At 39.3% G+C, this 19,188-nt stretch overlaps 1 protein-coding gene across 1 annotated transcript; it reads left to right on the top strand.

The window, feature by feature from the left end:
- Positions 1-16,127: 16,127 nt before the first annotated feature.
- LOC113090802 (tumor necrosis factor) lies at positions 16,128-18,669 on the top strand. The gene is made up of 4 exons (XM_026256406.1): positions 16,128-16,420; positions 16,530-16,557; positions 16,674-16,745; positions 17,854-18,669. Exons 1-4 carry the CDS (start codon positions 16,262-16,264, stop codon positions 18,291-18,293), a joined length of 699 nt encoding a protein of 232 aa, XP_026112191.1. The 5' UTR covers positions 16,128-16,261; the 3' UTR covers positions 18,294-18,669.
- Positions 18,670-19,188: the final 519 nt, after the last annotated feature.

Genomic DNA, 19,188 nt, shown 5'->3' with positions numbered 1-19,188 from the left:
GCAATCACTTCTGCTTTATCTTTACTTGTAACCACAATATCCTCTCCATCTATGAACATGGGATAAACATAGTTTGTGTCTATTCCTTTCATTTTCTTGATCATATCACAAATATTTTCTATAGGGTTGGTCCAACCCACAGAGTCACAAAATCTCCTCTGGTATTGCTTTTTTGCCTTCTTAACTAGAAATGTCTACCCTAGAGGCAGATCAATCATTTAAGGGGGGGGGGGGGGGGGGGTGGAATGCTATTTCATGCATACTGAGTTTTTTACACTGTTAAAGAGTTGGATTCCCATGCTAAACATGGACAAAGTTTCAAAAATTAAGTTGTACATTTGAAGGAGTATTTTTGTTCCAAAAATGCCTCTTCCAGTTTGTCACAAGTTTCGGAAAGTTTTTTTTCGAGTATGGGTCTGTGTGACGTTAGATGGAGCAGAATTTCCTTATATGGGTCCTAAGGGCACTTCTCCCGGAAGAGCGCACGCTCAATTATAGCACTGAGAGCACAGACATTCACTGATAAGAGCAAGAGACCGAAATGTCACAAAAGAAGTGTGTTTTTGGTTGCCAGGGCAAGACAACCCTGCACAGATTACCAAAAAAAAAAAAAAAAACCAGCATTAAGGGACCAGTGGATGGAGTTTATTTTTACAGAGCATCAACGGAGTTGTGCAAGTGTTTTTGTTTGTTCCCTGCATTTCGAAGATGCTTGTTTTACAAACAAGGCCCAGTTTGACGCCGGATTTGCATATCACATATATCATATCATATCACGTCACGCCTCCAGCCACTCGTGTTTTTCCGGGAAAACTAAGACTATCTTTCTCTTATAAATATAATAAAACTAAAGACTTTTTGGCGTTATGAAGGATGCAGTACTACTCTATAGGTACTCAAGATTAACAGGATATTGAGTGAAACCCCCCCCCCTTTAAGACTGCTTCTGCATAGGACATTCCTTGCTTTTTTTGTCTTTTGAACTTCTCTCATACGTTAATAAACCTCATATGCCGTACTACACCACCACAATTGCAAAAATTTTTAGTTGCCCCTTCTTCACATTCATCAAACTTATGTTCTCCTTGACATTTGCTACACCTAATCTTCCCTTTGCACACAGCAGCCACATGCAAATACCTTTGGCAACACCTCAATACCCTGACATTATAGCTCATGAACCCAATATAAACCTTCTCAGGGAGTCAGTTTTCATCAAACGTTAGCAATATTGACAGACTTTCACTCAAAACACCATCCCTTTTCATTTTCAAATGCTTAACTTCTTTTATTTTCACATTTTTTATGTTTCTCAACAACTCTTCAATTGAATCTTTTACTGGGATCCCAGTTATAACTCCTCTAATCAGTTCCTTGTCACAGGCTATTACACCTCTCACTCCCTGGCCATTCATCTTTTTTTATCTTAACTGCTTTCTTCTGTTGTTCCTCATCAATGCATTCTATCAACAGTGACCCATTCCTCAATTCCTTCGCCCTGATTACTTCCCCTATCTCCTTATGTACACGATTTGTTAGCTGAATAAGACTCCAATCAGCAAAAGATACTCCCTCCTTTATCATGGAAATAAATACCATATATTTTTCCTTCCTTACAAAGATATCCATATCCTCATCATCTGGTTTACTCAATTTCTTTTTCTTGCATTTTGGCCTACCTTCCTCTCCAAACCCAGGCTCAGATTCATCCATCCCCCACTTCCTACTCCGTCCCTTCCAACAAATAACTCCAGTCCAGTCTCCTGGAAATGTTGTGTTTTTGATCATTCAAAAGTAGTGGAAATTTCCATTAAATCCCCACAGTGTACAAAATGCGCTGACTACTCTGAACGCATGCCCTTTCAGTCACTACTCTACAAAAGCCATCCATCAGCGGAAATCGATGTCCAGCGAACATTCTAAACGGGGTTTGATCAGGCGGCAAGGAACTCGACCGGAAGTTGAAGTCGGGTGGGGGCTGCCATCTTTTAGCAGAACTTCACTTGCGTTAGCATTCCCATTGACTCCCATTCATTTTGGCGTCACTTTGACAGCGAATAACTTTACATCTGAGGCGTTTAAAGACTCCGTTTGTCCATTATTTATTTCTAAAGATACACGACAGTGTATAAAGGGCTCCATTACCTTCTATGTTACATTATGGCCCCGTATAAACAGTTTTTGTAAAAAAATAGGCTAACGATTGCGTCATAACCACTCGTCTCTCTGTCGCATTACCGTACAGACAGGAGGAGAAGCTCGCAGGCAATTAACTTAATATGGCGTACTGGCGTTACATTTTAAAATACTATACAAAATAATTAATCAGAATACTTACTCCTGCTCACTCACGACAAAGAACTCCCCGCTCAAGCTCGGCGTCTCTGCAAGATTAACGATGGCAGTTTGCACGCACAGCTACTACAAGATTTACATCTGGCAGACAGGTTGCTGACGTCGTCAAGCTTCGTTTGAGTCTGCGCGTCAGAAACGGAAGTGCTAAAAAACGCTAAAAATGGGCTTCACTTGTCTCAATTGAGTTCCAATGGGGTCGCTGTGTCCATTTCTTTTACTGTCTATGGGTTTGATCAATCTGCCGTAACGTATATGTGGGAGTGGCGATGGGACAGGTTACCTCATTTGCTCCTAAGATCCTAAGGTCTACCAATTTTTTTTATTTAGTATTAATATATTTTTTATTATTTATAGCTATTTATTTACTTCTCAAGCTTTAACCTTTTTATTTTGTGGTGAATATTTCATTCTCAAGACACAAATGTTTAAATTCTATTGGAAAAAACTAATGTAAAAACGGCCTTCCACAAGTAAATACACACATTTATATGAAGTATTGCACAACATATAGGAAATTGTGGTCTATTGAGGATTACAACATATCTATTCAGCAGAAGCCTACAGCAGGTGCGTGTGTGCTGGAAGTTTGTAGAAAGGTCACTTTTGTGTGTGTGTGTGTGTGTTTTCCACAGCTATTCAAAATGAGCAATCATAAAAATAAAAAAAAAATCCCAGACCTTGAAGTATTTAGGGAGTGTGATTTGTCCCCCACCCACAATCTCAGCCCTATGTGTCAGAGGTAAAGCCTCCAACCCAAAAAGGTGAATGTAGGAGACAGAGGAAACCTTGTTTCAGATGTGAAACTAGACACTCACAAAAGGATGTTCCTCTGACCCAATAACTGGGTATCACCACATACACTGACTTGTAGCATAACAATATTTGCATCGCATAGAATCACGTGCAAAGACTTTATGGGGCATATGCATAATATATACACTACTGTTCAAAAGGTCAATGAGATTGTTTTTCAAAGAAATTAATACTTTTATTCAGCTAGGATGCATTACACTGACAATATAGACATTTATAATGCTACAAAATATGTATATTTTAATACTTTTGAACAACGTTGTATTTATAAAAATCAAAAAAAAAAATATATATATATATGTATATATATATATGAAGAATCACGGTTTCTTAAATAATAATAATAATTAGCACAACTGTTTTCAACATTGATAATGATAGGAAATGTTTATTGAGCAGAAAATCAGCATATTAGACTGATTTCTGAAGGATCATGTGACACTGAAGACATAATGATGCTGAAAATTCAGCTTTGATCACAGGAATAAATTACATATAAATATTGTCACGGTTTTACGCTGCCTGAAGGAATACGGAGTCGAGGATAAACGGAATAAGGTTTTTAATATATCCAACACAGGGGATATCCAACATGGAGCACAGAGGTAGACACACGTAAGTAGCAAGTGGTCACACGTGAGCACAAGTGAGAAGACCCGACAAAACAGAACTGAAGGACAAGGCTTATGTACAACAGATAATTGGGGAAACACAGGTGGATGGAATCATTAAATTAACAGGGACATGGAACACATGAGGAAGATAATGGACACACCTGGGAACTAATCAAACACGGAAAGACAGAAACTGGGTCACGGGCAAAAACACATTAAATGAGTCCAGGTGTGTGACAGTACTCCCCCCTCCCGGTAGGTGCGTCCTCGCACCGTAGAAACAACAGGGGGAGGCGTAGGTGGGAACTTGGGAGGAGGTTCCGGTGGAGGACGGACTTCCAGGAGGGGGCCAGCAGACAGGGACCACAGAAGGAGGAGCCAGGGAGGAGACGACGGAGGAAGGAGCCAGGGAGGAGACAGGAGCAGGAGGAGCCAGATGGTCCACCAGAGACCAGCCAGGACTGAGATCCAAGGTGGAGTCGACGGCGGGAGGAGCCATGGTGAAGGAAGGGTCGACGACACCAGGGGGCCGACAGGCGGAGACTGCACCGGTGGGTGAGGAGCCCAAGATGGAGCAGCACAGCCGCAGAGCCAGGGTGACGACGAGGATCCGGAGGGCCTAGGTGGAGCTGAAGGCTCAGGCGACCAAGGTGGAGGCGGGGTCTCGGCAGACCGCTGTGGAGCCGGAGTGACCGAGGATGGAGGTGGAACCGGAGGGAAGGAGGAGCCTGACAGAGCCGGAGGGATGGAGTGACGAGGTGGAACCAGAGGAGTGGAGTCCCGAGGCGGCGGATGGTCGACGACTGACCAAGGTGGAGCCGGAGGGACGAGGGAGCCCGGTGGAGCAGGTGGGATGACAGGCCACGGTGGAGACGAGGGAGCTAAGAGCCAAGGCGGAGCCGCTGGGTCGAAGGACCGAGGAGGAGTCCAGGGCTCGGAGGCTGGAGGCGGAGACAGGGCCTTAACACGCCAAGGCGGAGATGGAGACTGGCAGTCCAGCGGCGAACCACCGCGCCCCGATGGCGCGGACTGAGGGTGAGCTGCGGGACTGGCTGGCACCAGCAGGGATGACGAGGAACTGGCTGGTCTAGGAGGAGGAGAGAGGAGAAGGATGGGAGGAAGGACAGGAGGATCAGGACTGGACGGAACCAGCGAAAGAGGAGTAGAGGGACCAGCAGGTTTGGGAGGAGGCGGGAGAGGGAGGCTGGGAGGGAATACAGGAGACACAGAAGATTCAGGGCTGGGCGGAACCAGCGGAGACACAGAAGATTCAGGGCTGGGCGGAACCAGCGGAGAAACAGAAGATTCAGGGCTGGGCGGAACCAGCGGAGACACAGAAGATTCAGAGCTGGGCGGAACCAGCGGAGAAACAGAAGATTCAGAGCTGGGCGGAGCCAGCGGAGATACAGGAAACTCAGGGCTGGGCGGAACCAGCGGAGAAACAGAAAACTCAGGGCTGGGCGTAACCAGCGGAGAAACAGAAAACTCAGGGCTGGGCGGAACCAGCGGAGAAACAGAAAACTCAGGGCTGGGCGGAACCAGCGGAGAAACCGAAAACTCAGGGCTGGGCGGAACCAGCGGAGAAACAGAAAACTCAGGGCTGGGCGGAACCAGCGGAGAAACAGAAAACTCAGGGCTGGGCGGAACCAGCGGAGAAACAGAAAACTCAGGGCTGGGCGGAACCAGCGGAGAAACAGAAAACTCAGGGCTGGGCGGAACCAGCGGAGAAACAGAAAACTCAGGGCTGGGCGGAACCAGCGGAGAAACAGAAAACTCAGGGCTGGGCGGAACCAGCGGAGAAACAGAAAACTCAGGGCTGGGCGGAACCAGCGGAGAAACAGAAAATTCATGGCTGGATGGAACCAGCGGAAATGGAGCAGAGGAAATGACTGGAGGAGGTAGGAGTGGGAGACTGAGAGGGTATACAGGGGAATCAGGGCTGGACGGAACCAGCGGAAATGGAGCAGAGGAAATGACTGGAGGAGGTAGGAGTGGGAGACTGAGAGGGTATACAGGGGAATCAGGGCTGGACGGAACCAGCGGGGAAACAGGAAAATTAGGGATTACCTCCATAGACCAGTCCATCAGATCCAGAGCTTGCTCCTTATGACCTTCAGAGACTGTATACAGCTCACCCTCAGTCGCAGGAGTGTGGGCAGGGCTTTCCTCCACGCCCTCGATCTCCACGAGGACTCCCACGATGCACGGTGTTGCCGGCTCACACACCTGGTCAGTCGCGCTCTCGAGTTCCGGCTCCCTGTCAGTGGATGGCTCGGGCTCTGCGGCTGCGGTGGGCTCTGGCTCCGTGCGGCGTGATGGTGGCTGGCTGGTCTCTGGGTCGGGAGTGGGGCTGGCGAGGTCCTCTATGGGGCAGACGGTGAGAGGCGACCCATTTCTCGCCAGAGTCCACTCCACGTATGCGGCGAAATCCTCTCGAGGACCATCTTCGGACGACAACGCTCTGCATTTGGAGTTCAGGCTGGTGTTGTAGAAGGTGCAGAGCGCGCCGTCCGGGTAGCTGGTGGCATTAGCTAATAGGAAAAACTGTTTGGTATGGTCCTCGAGAGAACGTCCTTCCTGCTTCAGCAGGAGGATGAGGAATTCGGGACGATAGAGGGGATCCATAGACACTAAGAAACAAAAAGACTTTGAAAACACAAAAACAAAACGGAGGGAAAAAACACGCAGTTTTCTATTTTCTCTTTTGGGGTCGGGTCTTCTGTCACGGTTTTACGCTGCCTGAAGGAATACGGAGTCGAGGATAAACGGAATAAGGTTTTTAATATATCCAACACAGGGGATATCCAACATGGAGCACAGAGGTAGACACACGTAAGTAGCAAGTGGTCACACGTGAGCACAAGTGAGAAGACCCGACAAAACAGAACTGAAGGACAAGGCTTATGTACAACAGATAATTGGGGAAACACAGGTGGATGGAATCATTAAATTAACAGGGACATGGAACACATGAGGAAGATAATGGACACACCTGGGAACTAATCAAACACGGAAAGACAGAAACTGGGTCACGGGCAAAAACACATTAAATGAGTCCAGGTGTGTGACAAATATATATTCAAATAGAAAACAGTAATTTTTAATTGTTATAATATTTCACAATATTGTTGTTTTGATTGTATTTTTTTGATCAAATAAATGCACAAATGACACTCAAAACTATACAATATCTTACCGAGCTCAAACTTTCAACAGTAATGTATATTAGTGTATGTATTATTGTAAATGCGTTTGGACACTTAACATTTTTTTAATGTCATAGCATTACATATTATCAGACAGTGAACAGTGTTTCTGTTGTTTTATAATTGTAAAACCAGTGTGCATTTGCAATATTTCTTTACAAAAAACAACACATGATATAATATCTTGTTTATTAATACTTACTTCCATTACTAATTACTTCCAATATTTTGCAATGGCACATACATATGTCACTGCAATGAACAAATGATTTTTCCACCAATACCTGTAAAAAATTAGCGTGCGGTCTCTGTTTAAATTAAGAGGGAGCTTTTTTATTGTACAAGATTATGAGATCAGTCAGACAAATGCTAGATTACTCAGATGTCTGAATTCCCCTTATCTTTCAACATCTCAGTCGCTGTCAGACTCAAATATGCCAACAAATACTGTATGTGGGAGTCAGTTTATCCCATGATGCTGCACATGGAGGAAGCTGGGGGTCACATTTCTTTGTCACCCTTACGATAAAGAAGTTTATTCAAGTGTGCTATTAGTATACTTTTAAACTAAAAATAGGAAAGTATGCTTTCAGTTTACTTTTTATGTACTTCTCAGAAATGGGCTTTATGTACTCATCAGAAATGAATTTTAAAATGACACCTAAGTATACTCAACATATACTTACAAAAAGTCTAAATATATTTGAGCTATACTTGTGCTCATAGAATCTGTGTTTTCATTATTATACAGTAGAGGGCACTTGTACACATCTTCTGTACAGAATAAAAAAAAAAAAAAAACACACACACACACACAAGTGAAGAAGAAAAGAGCAACACCAGATACTAACACACGTAATCTAACATGATCATCTGACATGAAGCTGCATCAAAACTGTAGCATTATGGAATAAAATGTCGACTGATGAAGTGGTAATAATTAAGTCAAGTTTTGGGGTGTTGATCGACTCCATCTATATTTTGATGTTTTAAAACTTTATTCAGCTTTTTGTTCAAAATGTTATTTCGGTAACACTTTCTATGAAGCCCGTATTTATAATACACTATAAGGGCATTCTTAAGGCATTATAATGAATGCATAATGTATTATAAAAAATGTATGCTATATTATATCAACTCATGAATAATCATAACAACAATTATAATACATCATAATACGTATTTGTGGTTATAAGTTTAGGAGTATGATTATTTATAACACAATGAACACCATATTAAATTGACTGATTGATTGAACTTTATTGTCCAGTCTGTTTTCACAGAGAGGAAAAATTTTCTTTGACACTGTAACATACATTCACTGCTTAAAAATCACATCACACATCAACAGCACAAATACAAAAAATAGTTAAACACTGTAAGAAAGAAAAAATGTAAAATATCGACAGCAATTCTATTGTTTCAATTAAAATACTGTACGATTCAAGATAATCACTGCCAATGGAAGAAAAGATTTTGCTAGCTAAGGGAATTTTTGGTCTACGTCCAGATGGGAGCAATTCAAAAGCAGAGTGAAGAGGGTGTGTGTTATCTTTAAAAATCGCAATTGCCATTTTACTCATAAAATGATCGAACAAGCTCTGAAGTGGCTGTTGTTTTTGTCCAGTAATCTTATTTGCTTGATTAGTTATTTGTGAGAGTATGTTCTTTTGTTTTAATGTTAGATTGCCGTACCATAAACCAATATTATATGTGAGATCAACTTCATTTACAGTATAATGGATTGTAACAGTATCTTACTACAGCTTGTGGGTGGTTAGATGTTAAGTGAGTGTTTCCTGTGGAACAAATGTTAATTAATTGATGTGAGCTTAATACGCATATAATATGTTTTATATGGTTATATTTTATTTTGATTGTCACCTTAATCAATCGACTATAAGCAGCTTTGGAACTACATGCCAACTAACTCTCATTAGAGTATTAGTTTGCTCAAGAATGGTAGAATCTAGTAAGGTAGAATAAGATGATATACTTGCAAAGACATTTATAGTCTGTTTATCTGTTGGTTGACCATCAAAATAAAGTGTAAGTATATATTTACAGTAGCAGACATACTAATACTTTAATGACCGCTAGTTGATATGTAGTTGCAGAGTTACTTATCAACAGCTGTCTAAAGGGTAGCATCAAAATGATATTACAATTAAAATAGTTCAAAGCAAATGTGTCATATTACACATTCATCTGATCTGAAATCTGATCTTATGGCTGTTTGAGAGAAAAAAATATTATTAATATTATTATTACTACTACTTATAAGTGGTCTTTGACCGCTTTAAGTAGCATCAGAAAAATTGCAAGATTGCAAGAGACTTATAATACATTATAACTGTGAGAAATATAATCCATTGTAAAAGTTGATGCAACGTGTTCATTGTTATAAATTATCAAACTCTTAAAAGCTATAACCACAAATACGTACATTTTATAATATATTAAACTGTTCTTATGAATATTCATGAGATGAGACAACATATTATAAGGTTTTTTTTTTTTTACAATGCATTATGCATTCATTATAATGCCTTAAAACGTATGAATATATTTGCAGTATAAAACTACCATACTGAGACTATATTTCAAGGTGTACAAAGTTTTTAATTAGCAAACTATCAGTATAGTTTGAAATAAACTTGAGTAAAATAAAGTTGAAGTATACTACTTTTTGGTGAGGACATATATACCAAATATGGGCAATTTCATGAACACTGCTGTTATGTCATTACTTCAGGGCATGAGCATGAGCGTGTTGTGTACCTCTGAAAACGGCATCCCATGACCCAACTTTTTGAGCTCTATTTTCAATTTCCCTTCTGACCTAAGACTCAGTTTCACTTCCTTTGGAGAGGCTGACAATATTTAAAAAATGTAATGTCATAATTAGGAAGGAGGATGAATAAACAGTTCAGTAATTTCAGGGGAATCTGTCAATATTTACAATCACAAGTATCATGTTTTAGTCAACACGCTATTGCCTGAGAGACAATATCTCAATAAAAAGATTATGTTTTACACATATCTATTGTTCTATAATAAAGTCACTGATCAAATGAAGGCCTAAAAGAGAGCTCTGTGTTTCTCAGTTGAGTAGTTACGCTGAAATGTGACCGCAGAGATTCTCTACACTATTTTTAAATGTCCTACTTTAGAGTTCTCCAGTAGAAGCCTACGTATGTATATTGAAACCCTCTCATGTGGTATGCTGAAAACTTGCATCATTTGGCTCATACATTAGCAATGCGCTGGAAACTAAATCAAAAAGTTTTTTGACACAGTGTTGTTGGCATAGTGGCATACCACAGTTTCCACTCCACTCCAGTGGTTTTGTCAAGTGTTCTAGCTGTGAGGTAAAATATTCATTTTGACCAGTTAAACAGGTACCAATGTAACAGGATCAGGATCTGGAGTAACAGGTGAAAAACCTTTAAACAACAACAATGAATGAATAAATAAATAAATAAATAAATAAATTATATATATATATATATATATATATATATATATATATATATATATATATATATATATATATATATATATATATATATATATATCATGTTAAACAATTGATTGAACGGGGCATGAGCTTCTAATATCTTAAGAAGGAAATGGCGGGTACACGGGAGACAGCCACGCCTCCACCAGGTTAACGCGACACCTCCCACTCAATCTTTTTTGTGACGATGCCCATTAATATCACATTCTCAAGTGGGCTGGTCTCCAACTTTATGACTTTATCTTCCACTGGTACGAGGACCACAAGGCGCCGGACGTCCCACTGCAGAATGGTACTCAATTTGGGATCTCTGGCACCAGGTTTGGATTCCTCACCGAAATACTGGAGCTTGGACAGACCCTCACATAAACATCTAAACAACACTTCTGTAATCAGGATTTATGCCGATGACTTTTGCAAGTCTGAACTGCCCTCTCAGTGCGTTCTGATCGCATAGCCAAACTATGTCTCCAACGGCAACGTTCTTTTCAACAGTATGCCACTTACTGCGAACGAACAGGTTCAGACCAGCGAGTTGGCTCCAGGACTTCCAGAAGTTGTTCACTATAGTTTTTACTTCTTTGAGTCTTTTGAATGGATAAATAATGTAGTCGACAGTTTTGAAGTCTCCACTTTTTGTGGTTCAACCAAGCAACAGATTATTTGGTGTGATGTACTGGATGCGCTCTTCTCTGCTTTGAACTCTGGCGTCAATGGGTCTCTCATTAGCAAGATTGGCAGCTAGCTGGAGCACAGTCAGGAACTAACTGAAGGTAAGGCCTTCTACATTGCCAAGACTTTGGAGGGCTCTCTTAGTGACTCTGACAGCAGCTTCAGCGTCCCCGTTTCGGTGAGGTGAATCAGCCAGAAGGATTTTCCACGTCCAGGTGGTTTCATTTCTGGCTCCAATACTCTTCAAGCTACTCTTTATTCTGTTGATTTAGGTAAGTGTAAATCTCCTTCAGGACAGGTCTCGCTCCAAAAAAGTTTGTATTAGGATCAGACTAGGACATATCCAAATAGGTCAACGGATGTAAACTTGAATGATGCAGCAGGACTTGACCTCTCTTCAGGTAAGTTTCCCATTATCTGCATGTAGGTTCTTGCCTTTGCTTTCCTGCAGATGATACACTTTTCAACAACTTTTCGGGCAATAATTCTTCCTCTTTTGACCCACGCCTTCTTCCTCATCCACAGCAGAGTTCCCACCACTCCACATGTCCCTCGCTGTGTGCTTCTCTGGCTAGCAGGGTGGATAACCAAGCTTGGAATGGTAGAAGAGGAACAGCTCTTGACTCTAACTGGGCCGGATCATATGCTGGATAGTGTGCAGCCTTCAGGCAACTTCTGGTAAGTACTGCTACAAATGTCTTTTTCTGGATCTTTGTAACTTTGTCTCGAACTTCGGCTACTCATTGTGAGGAAGTTGGAGGAACTTTGGACCAAGATGTTTTTACTGCATATGCGCATGCGCACATCAATATCGCGTCCTTTTTCTCATTAATACTGACAAATTGTACTACCCACTGTTTTAGTGGGAGGTAGGGAAATCTGACAGCGTAGGACAAAAGGACAGAACACCGGGTGGGAAAATCTGACGGGTAGGATAAAATGTCAGGGCAGCGGCATGTAAAGAAGGAAATGGCCGGTACATGGGAGACAGCCACACCTCCACCGGGTTAACGCGACAGGTTTCTCTCTCACACAAAAATTAAATCTTTACGTACTTACTTACTTAACTTTATTGTCCTTAAAAGGCTATTCTTTAAGTAGACAGCAGTATACATGCACTCAATGCAGCAACACTACACACATAAAACACCCATTTTATATGTCCGTGGATGATGCAATCAACATGGGATTGCACTTCATCCTGCAACATCTGGACAAAACAGGGACTTATGTGAGGATCCTGTTTGTGGACTTTAGTTCGGCATTCAACACCATCATCCCAACAGCCGTTCAGACCAAACTGACCCAGCTCTCTGTTCCTAGCTCTATCTGTCAGTGGATCACCAGCTTTCTGACAGATAGGCAACAGTTAGTGAGACTGGGGAAATTCACATCAAACAGCTGCTCCACCAACACTGGTGCCCCTCAGGGATGTGTTCTCTCCCCTCTGCTCTTCTCCCTGTACACCAACGACTGCACCTCTAAATACCCCTCTGTCAAGCTCCTAAAGTTTGCATACGACACTACAGTCAACGGCCTCATCCAGGACGGTGATGAGTCTGCTTACAGACAAGAGGTTGAGCAGCTGGCTGTCTGGTGCAGTCTTAACAACCTGGAACTGAACACACTCAAAACAGTGGAGATGATCGTGGACTTTAGGAGAAACCCCATGCACTTTCCCCACTCACCATCATGAACAGCCCTGTGACTGCAGTGGAGTCATTCAGATTCCTGGGAACCACCATCTCTCAGGACCTGAAGTGGGACAATCACATTGATTCTATTGTGAAAAAGGCCTAGCAAAGGTTGTATTTCCTTCCTTTATATTTAAAAATAAAACAATGTGTTATTTGAACAATTAGACGTTCTTGCACCATAAATGTGGCAATATTTGTTTTTAATTAATTATAAAGAATTCCAAGAACCACACAGCTGCTTGTCCCCACATAATAAAATATAATGCTCAATAAATATGATAAAAAATATAGTGAAAACAGTGGTCCCCAGGATTTGTGTCACTGGGGTTACAGTTTGAAAAAAACAAAATGTAATTTTGTAATGAAAATCACACTGATGACATCACTTGACTTCCTCCTTCCTATTTTCTAAAGATCTATGAAAAAAGCCCATGTTAAGTCCACTGTTTCTTTTCAATTATCAGAAATTTTCTCATTTAACTCACAATTTCACATGAAGCTTTGGTCACACTTTATTTTAGGGTCCAATTCTCACTATTAACTAACCATTAACTATGACTTTTGCCTCAATTAACTCCTTATTTGCTGCTTATTAATAGTTTATGAGTTAGTTGTTAGTTGACGTCACTGGTATGACCCATTTATTGTTAGGGAATTGTAAAAAAAATATATATATAATAAAAATGGATTAAACTACTTAATTTAGTGAGTATGCAATGACTGACAACATATGATTTGATAGTATATCAGTATCAGAATATCAGGTCTTATGTATGTCACTTGTGATTCATTGTGTCACTGGTGTTACTGTGCTGTGTTACTGTGTTACTGTACTGTTTATTTCTTTCAAATTAAATAAATAAAACATTATCTCCTTATTTCTTGCATTTTCATTATTCTTCTGTAACTCTGACTACATGTGCTGAAAAAAATATCAAGAAAAAATATTGAATAAAATCTTTTTATATTGACAAAGAAGGTAATACCAGTGACAAAAAAATGGTTCATGTAGTCTTGAAATAATTGCACAAAAAAGCTAAATAGAAATAATTAAGCTGTCATTTATATGTATTCATAAAGTCAGAAGGTAATCTAATTCTAAGTTAAAATTTTAGAAAAATAAATACATTTTAAGACATTTTGCCATACCAAAAGTGGACATTTCTATAGAATGACCTTTCTGCAGGTCGCCACAGTGCAGCGCCCCTTCCTGAAATCAGCCAAATTTGAAAAGTCAAACATTTATTTTAAAAAAGTCAACAAGTCTTTGATGTGTTTGATATTTCATATTTTTCATGCTTTCTTTTCGTGACATTTTATGACATTCTGGTCAAAGAAATGTGGAGTTTCATTCGTTTATCCCATGCCATAAATATATATATATAAAAAAGGCTAAAATGTTTCAAAATGTAAATATATGTTCTACCAATTTCTACTGATTTTTCCTAAATATATATTTTTAATATTTAAAATAGCATTTGAAATACATATTTTGCCCTCCATTTATTTCAGCCCAAGAAAATACATTTGAAGTGTCACATTTATAATATATAATACATTTACATAATAACCAGAAATAATCCAATTACAAAGAGATGGTGGGGGATGGGACGTTTACAGGCAAATTTAAACTTTTCATCAAATTTTTTTTTTTTTTTGCTCTCATTTTTGATATGGTAAAAATTGGAAGGTTTTCTTTTCAAATGTAATTCTGCAGCAAAATCCTTTTTTTCTGGGATGATGTTCAACTGTTGCTATTTTGTGTTTGTGCTTTAACAAGCGTCTACCTGTCGAACAGTGTGCAGAGCTACACTTACATACCACGGTCATCAAAACACTGATGTTGTAAGACTTGTCTGAAAAGCCTCTGTCTGAGATCAATGGACAGAACAATTCCTCTGCTATCACACGTTCATGCTGAGAGGCCTATGAAAGTGTCAAAAGCTCTTATTTCCTTTGACTCTTTCAGTCATGTCATGATGAGTACACACACAAACAAAAAAGAGGAAATTGCATCATTCACCTCATTTGCACCGGAGGACTGAATTAGGAAAAAACAGAGCAGAATTTTGCAACAAAAAAAAATAAAAATAAAAAAAAAACGGAGAAAAATCCATTCAAATTTTTTTTTTTATTCTTAGTATGAGGAGGAAAAGCCTCTTTCCAATGTCATCTGATTTATTTGATATGTGAAATAAATATGATTATAATTGTGATTATTTGTAATGATTTATTACAAAAGGGTACCATTAACGTAAAATACTTCATTTTATATATAAATTTGGCATTGCGTATTTTGGTTGAATGCTTACAGAGAAATCAAACAGAATACCAGTGAAAGAGAGACCTCTGAATTATATTCTGAAATATACAGTTCTATGAATTATGTATAGAGTTATATTTTTAATCAAAGGGATTGTTGAAATAGTGCTACACTATAAAGATTTAATGATTCTACTCACTTAACCTATATTATGATGAATAATGACATTTGAAATATCATTCCTTGGAAATATTACACAATAACTTGATGAATGAATAATTATTCAGTTAAATAATAAAAACACAAGTAACAACATGCTGACCTTCTATCACAGTTCTAGGGATGTCATCTTATCACACACGTCTTGTTTTAACTGCTTAACATCAAAATACTAATCTAAAATTTGATTTACTCTAACAACAAATGAACAGTTAACAAGAAGATCTATATAAAAATGTATAATTAAATTATGAGAATTCATATTACTAATATTCAAAAACAACAATACACACACACACACGATGCATGTATAAAATGTATTGTCTTGAAATCAAGGTTCCAAAAATGAGTTTTTTTTCCATTATTTCTTCCCATAATAGAAACTTTTGGGTTCTTGAAAGAACCTTTCAATGAACAATTCTAAACATATTTTTTTTTCTTAGTGTGAATAACATCTTAAAAGTCTAATAAAACATTTTTCCTCTATAAATAACCTTTTGCACGGTGAAAAAGTTCTATGGAAGTGAAAGAACTTTTGTTTTTAGAACGATACAATGTCACAAAACTGTAAACAATAGTCCATAAAACAACTGGATTATTTTTAGTAATAGTAGTTCATTTTGTGTTCGTAAGTGGGTGTAGGTGAGTGGGTGTTTGTTTCTGCTCTCGTCTTCACTCAATGCTCATCTTTTACGCTGAATCACTGGAGTTCCCCTGTGTGTGCTTTAAAAAGAATGAAGAACCATTTTTTGAGCACAACACCGACAGACCAACAAAGAAAAACACTAAAGTGATAAACCGAGCTGAGGAGACTTTACAAGACCATTTAAAAGTGTACTGACAGCATCTGTACATTGCAATTTCTAGTTGAACTTGAGCTTTGCGAGGACTAATAGACAGTGATGATGGATCTTGAGAGTCAGCTTCTTGAAGAAGGGGGATTGCTGCCCTCACGGCAGGTGACGGTGTCGAGGAGGACGTCCGGTGTCTGGCGGGTGTGTGGGGTCCTGCTGGCTGTGGCCCTGTGTGCCGCCGCCGCTGTCTGCTTCACGCTCAACAAGGTGACAACCAAGACCCATGCACATCATGCATGTGATTGTAAATATGCCATTTCAGCCACATATTTGTGCGTTACAGTGTACTTATTGTTACGTTTCTTGTTCATTTTAGTCTCAGAACAATCAGGAAGGAGGAAATGGTGAGTTCAGACCCTCGGTTTCAGATCCTCTTTTTTTTCCCGTCCACATCAGATAATGTGATTTCCTGTGAAACGGAATCGTGCTAAATTAGTTATTTTGTGTCTTTCCCCGTCAGCGCTGAGGCTCACATTAAGAGATCATCTTTCAAAGCAAAACGTCACTTCCAAGGCTGCCATCCATTTAACAGGTAAGCTAGATTCAAAAGTGCTTAAAGTGAGCTGTAAATAAACGCTGAACATCACCTCACCTCAGAATGCTTTCAAAGTTTATACAGCTTTGCATTTCATTATACATTTCAAATATATCTAGCCAAAATAGTTTTGGGAGTGATTGTGTGAAGTCTAAAAGTTGCCTAGACTATAAGCTTTTATCAGTCGGTTATGTTTCAAAAATGTAGGATAAACAAACCAGATTTCACTTTTAAAAGAAGTCGTCAAAAACCATTCAAACTCGAATTATTCTGTCAATTAGAAATGAATCAAATACCGACAACAATATGAACAGCTTGCATGTCATGCTCTCATCCTTGAAAAGATACAAACTAAGAGAAAATATGACACTGATTACAGTAAATATTGTTTCACTTACAGTGTTAATAAACATAGTTTTGATAGTTTGTGTAGTGGCTGCAAAACACCACGACAGATTGATTAAAAGTGATTCAATAATAAATAAATATTACTTCAGTGTTTCATTTTAAGAGCATTTATGTTTACCTTGTTAATGTTATCAATGTAATGTATCCATAAATTATTGGACAACAATTTTTATAGCATTTATTAATCTACAGTAGGTTAATGTTGCATAGCCTATACTATTGTTCGTTTTTATTCATGTTTGTTTTCATTATATTAACTAATGTTAATTTGGGCAACTTGAAATTATAAAAATTTATTAGCCTTGTATATTTATGAGTTGTATCAAAGGGAGAGTTCACCCAAAACTGAAAATGAAAAAAGTATTTTTACTGATGTCCTTACAACATTTCTGGAAGCTGATCGTGGTAGTACCCTTTACGTCTATGGGGAGGGTCAGAGAGCTCTCAAAATGCATCAAAAATATCTTTATTTGTCTTCCGGAGATGACTGAAGGTCTTATGGGTTTGGAACGACTTGAGGGTGAGCAATTAATGACAGAAGTTTCATTTTTTGGGTGAACTATCCCTTTAAACAATACCATAAAATAAGCCATTGTGGTAAGGATTCCACTTGATGTCCAATGTAAAATCTGTATCCTGCAGCAAAAACCTGTTGAGTAGCACCGACTAAGGCCATGTTTTTGTTGTTCTCCTTCAGGTGCGTATGAACCTAAAGTGTCCAAAGACACCCTTTACTGGAGAAAGGACCAGGACCAGGCTTTCACTTCAGGCGGCTTGAAATTAGCGGGAAGGGAGATCATCATTCCTACGGATGGCATTTACTTCGTCTACAGTCAGGTGTCTTTCCACATCAGATGCAAGACTGACATTCCTGAGGACCACGATGTTGTGCAAATGAGCCACATAGTGTTCCGCTACTCTGATTCCTATGGCAGCTACAAGCCACTTTTCAGCGCAATCCGCTCGGCCTGCGAGCAGGCGACAGACTCTGACGATCTGTGGTACAACACGATTTATCTCGGTGCGGCCTTCAGCCTGCGAGCCGAAGACAGGCTGTGCACCAATACGACTGTAGCACTCCTGCCTCGCGTCGAAAGCGACAACGGAAAGACCTTCTTTGGGGTGTTTGCTCTATGAAATGCGGTCTAAAAATCCTTCAAAATATGGCACAATATACTCAAGGATCTTTTAGTATGTATTTATTTATTTATTTATTTTGGTATGTGTTTACCTTAGAATTTTGTATTGTGTTGTATTTTGTGTTTACCTTTTTTAATTATTATTATTATTATTATAAAGTAAAAGTAAAATCCCACCAAAACTGAAATGACCCATATATGTTTTATATTAAAACAGGCCAAAATCTAAACTCTATGAGTTTTGTGGATCTTATCATTTTTATGAACATGTAATGCTAAAGTTAATATTATTTGTATTTATTGAACTGTTAATTTAAATAACAAATAAACTGAAATACTGTAATTTAATACAAATGTAGAATAAATTTGTCATTGTAACCCATCAATTCTGATGTGTAATTTTCCACTTTCTCTGGTATTTCCAACTTTCCTTTAAATCAGATCTGGTTTTAGGCTACTTAGAACAAAGGGTATACTGGTTGTGTAGAGGTCACCGTTGTGATGAAATATCTCTGCAAAAAATGCGCGGCTACACAAGTATCTCAATCCTCAAGATATTTGTATTCAAATTTAGCATGCAGGGTATTAGGGAGATCGCATTATCAGTCATGCATTTGCAAACCCCTCCATGTGCATGTTTCCACTGACACTGTTTCCTCATCAGGTGAAGTTGTGTGGTTTTGGTGAGGGGAAAGCCCCTTACATGCACCACCATGTCACACTTCAGGGTGGGAATTTTTATGGTTATTCAGGCCTGTAATATTAATTAACCATGATCATGTTTATAATCAGTGGGTTGTTGTGACACAACACTGGAAAAACTCTTGAGGCTTGGAGGGATAATGTGCATCATGGGGGTAATTTTCTCATTTGCCTGCTGCTAATATCTGTTG

Source organism: Carassius auratus, unplaced genomic scaffold (genome assembly GCF_003368295.1).
Source record: "Carassius auratus strain Wakin unplaced genomic scaffold, ASM336829v1 scaf_tig00214021, whole genome shotgun sequence".
NCBI lineage: Eukaryota > Metazoa > Chordata > Actinopteri > Cypriniformes > Cyprinidae > Carassius > Carassius auratus.
The sequence above is the reverse complement of the archived record's forward strand: the minus strand, read 5'-3'. Positions and strand labels throughout refer to the sequence as shown.